The 5,548-nt window shown below is 42.8% G+C and overlaps 1 protein-coding gene across 5 annotated transcripts in view; it reads left to right on the plus strand.

The window, feature by feature from the left end:
• LOC106808002 (PC4 and SFRS1-interacting protein-like) overlaps window positions 1-5,548 on the plus strand; it is a 23,553-nt gene that overhangs the window by 5,973 nt on the left and 12,032 nt on the right. For 3 of the 5 annotated variants that reach the window (XM_014810542.1, XM_014810559.1, XM_014810573.1), the window contains exon 1: window positions 5,397-5,455. The exons of 1 other annotated variant lie outside the window; for it this stretch is intronic. In XM_014810542.1, the coding sequence (XP_014666028.1) occupies window positions 5,412-5,455 (44 nt within the window). In that variant the 5' untranslated portion in view covers window positions 5,397-5,411. Of the gene's footprint in view, window positions 1-5,039; window positions 5,107-5,396; window positions 5,456-5,548 lie in introns of those variants that run through there. One more of the 5 variants, XM_014810549.1, reaches the window with a different exon arrangement.

The following is a 5,548-nucleotide window of genomic DNA, read 5'->3' on the forward strand; positions in this document are numbered from 1 at the left end:
GCTGTGTGTTGTGTGTGTAGTGGTGTGTGTGTGGTGTGTGTTGTCTTCTGTTGTCGGTCTCTCTCTCTCTCTCTCTTTCTCTCTCCTCTCTCTCTCTCTCTCTCTTTTCTCTCTCTCTCTCTCTCTCTCTCTCTCTCTCTCTCTCTTCTCTCTAGTTCTCGCTCAAGCTATCTTATTATCTCTCTTTCTCTCTCGCTCTTTATGTCTGTCTCCTGCACACGCTTTCTCTTTGTATTGACCAATTACATTCAGTTCGGGCACAGCATAACTTCCTATGGACCACAGTGGACAGGCTGGGGTTAACGTCATGACAATGCCATTCGTGTGAATGATGATTGGAAGTCTTGCTTCCGAAAAACTGCAATGGAGGAGCGTACGGTTCTTGTTGAAGCAAAGGTACACAAGCGGCACTCGAATTACAATTAGCTACTGTTAAAAGGCGGCAGCTCGCACTGCGGCAACAGATGCCAAATGTTGGCTTTGTTCATTTCGCTTGTCGAATTTGATAGATAGCTGAACAGAACGTTTACTCAACAGCGTTGCATTTCTACGCCTCGAAATATTAGACTGGCGTCAAGCATTTCAGTCTAGGCTTTGAGATCGTACACATTTTCCTCGTTTTTATCCACTTTGCTCGCTTGTAAAGGTTTTACTATTAGAACTACGCCACTGTTCCTTCCGTTCGCCTTGACGTCGTTTGTATATTATCACACCTGCCTCTGTCTGTGTATAGTCTATTTTGAATTCCATTTCCCGCCGGACTTGTGAGCCTGTACATATTTCCTTTTGTCCTTACTCTGTATGACGAACGTTGAGAGTCAGACTAGCTCATTGTGGTCAAGCTTACTATGTGCAAACAGCAAAAGTAAATAGTAAACAAACAGCGTAAAGGCCATTATTTCAATTTCGTTAATTTCGCCTACGATCTAATCTCATCTCAGTTAGTGGTAATTAATTAAATTGGTGCAGATTTGCAAGCTGTCCACACAGTCTCGTGCTTTTGCAAGAACCACTGATCTTTTGTTCGTAGTTTTTACCGGTCCGTGGTAGATTGACGATTAGTCAATGCCATGTATCATTCCATTCGTTTAGCAATATTCATTCGTCCAATTAGACACATTTACATCGTCGGATGAATCGCTATTTATTTTTATTATATTAGTTATATTATATTATACGTGTTTACGTGGCTGTAACTTTTTTTACAACGTACAGAACTACAATGAACTTGATGAGCTTTTGCGTATTTAAAAACCGTGCTGTCGAAACTGCCAATCACGATTACGTAATAAACCAACGATACACATATAGTTATAAATAATACATAATATATGTCCCCAAAACCACCCACTACCGGCCTCTCTCGCACGCCGTTCTCTTTTGAAGTTATACTTCTCGCTCTTTTTTTTTCTCCTTCCCCCACCTCTCTCTCTATCTATCTACCTATCTATCTATCTATTTATCTATCCATCCATCTATCTATCTATCTATTTATCTATCCATCTATCTATCTATATATTTATCTATCTATCATAAATCATAAATGCACCTCGCCTATATCTTCTCTCCTCGATCCTATCCTCTTCATTCTTCTATTTTCATTTCGCTCGCGCGCGCGCGCACACACACACACACACACACACACACATACACACACACACACACATACACACACACACACACACACACACACACACACACACACATCACACACACACACGACACACACACTACACACACACACACACACATGCACACACGCCACACGCGCGCGTAGGTACAGACACTGTGCGCGCCCGCATAAACATACACACGTGCGCGTCATACACTTACACACATATACCACACACATACGCTCCGTCTCTTTCTTTCCTCATTTCCTATACCGCTTACACTTTGTCACACTTTCACAAGTACCAACATCGAACCATTTCCTTGCATCCGCGCCTGTGCGATTTCAAACGGCAATTTTCTAGCAAACGCCGCGTGGTCTCCCCTTGTAATCGCCACATGAACAAATAGCAGAAATGTATCGCGAAGGTGATTATACCGCTGTCCTCATTCCTATCGAACAATCGTGAAATGTAGTAGTGCCGATTATAGGAGGCCACTAGGCATGGCCCCTCGCGTGCCCTCGGCAAACAACGAACAATGGAAATAATATTGGCATGACAAGTAATCGAAAATTCAGAGTGCGTCTGGAAACGCAAATGTCTTTATTAGGAGTAGTTCTATAATTTTAGCGAACGCGTTGCAATTTTAACGAGCCCTGACGATTTATATATTATATATATATATATATATATTATATTATATATATTATATATGTGATGTGTGTCACTGTGTGTGTTGGTGTGTGTTGTGGTGTGTGGTGCGCGCGCTGTGCGTGTGGCGTGTGCGTGTGCGTGTGGTGTCGGCGTCGTGCTGACGCGGGTGTGCGTGCCTGTCTACGTGTATGTGTAGTTGTGGTGGTGTGTGTGTGTGTGTTGTGTGCTGGTGCTGCGTGTGTGTGTGTTGTGTGTTCGTGTCTGCGTTCGTGCGTGTCGCCGTGTGCAGCGGTGTTGTGTACGCTGCGTGCGTTGCGATGCGTGGGTTGCGTGGTGCGTGCTGTCTGGTGTGTGTGTGTGTGTGTTGTGTAAAGTCTGTTGTGTGAAATGTGTGTCGTGTGTGTCGTGTGGTTGTGAGTGTGCGTGCTGCGTGTGGTGCTACGTGCCGTGCAGGCGTGGCTGCTGTGTGGTGTGTGTACGTGCGCCTGCGTGCGTGCGTGGCTGCTGTCGGTGCATGCGTGCGTGCGCACGCAGCGCGCGCCGGCGTGTTGTGTGTGTGTGTGTGCGTCGCGCGTGTGGCTGATGTGTCTGTACCGTGTGCGTGTGCGTCGCGGTGCGTGTGCGTGTGCGGGCCTGTGTTGTCTTGTACCGGTGTCTGTATGGTGTCGTGCGTGCTGTTGCGTCGCGCCTTGCTGTGCGTTCGTTGCGTGCTGTGTGTGTGTGTGTGCCGTTGCAGTCGCGGGAGCGCGGCGCGTTGTGTCTATGATAGCATATGTGCCGATGTTTTCATTATTCATTATTAATAATATTTCTTACTATACGACTGACGGATTTTGCAAGCGTGAATTTAAGGGCCATGGCGATATTCTCTAGGCACGCTTTGATTGCATTGCAATAATAAGTAACATACAACATATTACATAAAAGAATTGTGCATGCGAAGGCTGGATAGAAATTTTTTTATGCTTGTGCGTGAATGCCGTTAGTAGATTATGTTATTACATCACTTAATGATGAACGACAAAATACATCGACAGTGTAAATAAACGCTCGGCAATATCTGGTTACGGCGTGTTATAACTGATAGCTGTGTACATATATCCTCCCTTCTATTATGAAGAATATAACCACGCTTCTTTTTCTCAGAGAATTATATTTGAAAACGACATATCGGCTTAGTAAGGTCTACGCCGTTAAATATTTCATATCAGCACACGCTGTAACAAACTTACTTTACGTCTTGAACCGTTATTGAACATCCATATAATCATACGTAATGTAATTTACTTTATATAGACAGCCAATTCGAGATACCAATAATTTTGCCGTCGCTTGCGTATGTTATCAAAGATTTATATAACATATTAAAACGCATTCAGTAGATGTTATATTTAACAAATACAAAAATATAAAAACAAGTTTATATTTAACGAATACAAAAATTATAAAAATTCCCATTGTGGTTGCCATCGGAACGTTTATTTCGTTGCAGTAATAGATAACAAGCGTGAGTGTGTGTGTGTGTGTGTGTGTGTGTGTGTGTGTGCGTGCGTGCGTGCGTGCGTGCGTGCGTGCGTGCGTGCGTGCGTGCGTGCGTGCGTGCGTGCGTGCGTGCGTGCGTGCGTGCGTGCGTGCATGCGTGCGTGTGTTAGTAATTGGTATAGCTACAGATCCTTCTTATTCTCCGTCTGATTCAGTGCTCATATTAATAACATTAAACTCATTTTATAGTATCTACTTCCAATGTTAAGTAGTTAAATGACAACATCCTGCAATAACTAATCCTCCGTAATTTCGTATACATGTTTATATGTTTCTACTCATCTGTGCCTATATACTATTCATATTATACATTACATAGTATATAGCTATGTTCGCGGTGACGTATACGTTTGCTTGTTGCAATTTCTGTCGGCTCTGGGTTCTCTGCAGAACACAAGCAAATTGAAAAGCGCGGCGTGTAGGCCTATACATTCATGACACCTGACATGAACCGCATTTGTACTAGCAGAGCTGTCTACAGTCTAGCGATGCAAGTCTACAAACGAGGCCGTCTCTTTGTGTCGTATATACCGCATTGCAACCGCGCGCAACCATAGTTAGTTTCATAAAAAAATTAAAAATGATGTCGGACTGCCATCTGTTGGTGAAATTATAATTTTATAGTGGCATCTCACACAAAATATTCGTAAGCTACAGCCTTGAAAATACGTTTTGATATGGCCGGAAAATGTTTTTTGAAAATATCACCGTGTTATACCCTCCATAACTCAGCATTTGCGTACTGATGAATGGCAATTGTATCGAGTACATAGCTCAATTTAAAATGGCTATATAAAATGCATACCGCTGGTACATAGCTATATATTATACCTGTAACTCTATTAAAAATGGCAAAAATGTTTTATATAGCTCCTTTGATAAATGGTACTACTACTAGAAAACTATATATCTATTTCAATGGTACTATAGCCATAGAAATAGATAGAGGTCCTAGGTGTCTGTTGTCACAATAGCTAGTAATAGTATTATATACAGTACTATGTTTCATATTATAATAGTTTTACGGTACGGTACTGGCAATGATTTTTTATTTATTTTATTTATTTATTTATTTCGATACTACTATTTATTTCGATACTACTATTTATTTCGATACTACTATTTATTTCGATACTACTATTTACTAAAGCATACATTACATCGATAACAGCATGAAAATTGATTGATGGGGTGGCAGCACTAAACGGACGCGGGTAATGCGCCGCGTATCCGCCGACAGCAGCGCCGAATGGCGGGAAATGTTGTTGTGTTATGACATTTGCTTTGTCATTATAATGTATGTTCCGGATATTTTTGCATGTTTATACATTTATAGACTTCCACAGTTGTATAATAGACTTATACATAGTGCAACACATTGATTCAATGGTGACGCATTCGTATCTGCCTGTGCAATCTTAGCCAATCTACTGTCTGACCGCCACTTAGCTCTAGTACTACTACTACTAGTACTAGTACTACTACTAGTAGTAGTATAGCCCGCGTACAGTTGCCACTGGCGCAGCGCCCAGCGGCCACTGTACGCGGGCTATAGTACAAGAGCTAACCGCCACTGTGCCAGGCCTACTGCTCATAGGGCCTATGTCCCCCAGGATACTGCCGGAACGTACCCTGGGTACCGTCCGGTATACCGGAACGTACCCTAGTCACTATTTGATACACAGTGGCTACCGGTATATGCCCGGCAGCCGGCGTATATCTGACGGCTGCCGCGGGCA

Source organism: Priapulus caudatus, unplaced genomic scaffold (genome assembly GCF_000485595.1).
Source record: "Priapulus caudatus unplaced genomic scaffold, Priapulus_caudatus-5.0.1 Scaffold12, whole genome shotgun sequence".
Taxonomy (NCBI): Eukaryota; Metazoa; Priapulida; class Priapulimorpha; order Priapulimorphida; family Priapulidae; genus Priapulus; species Priapulus caudatus.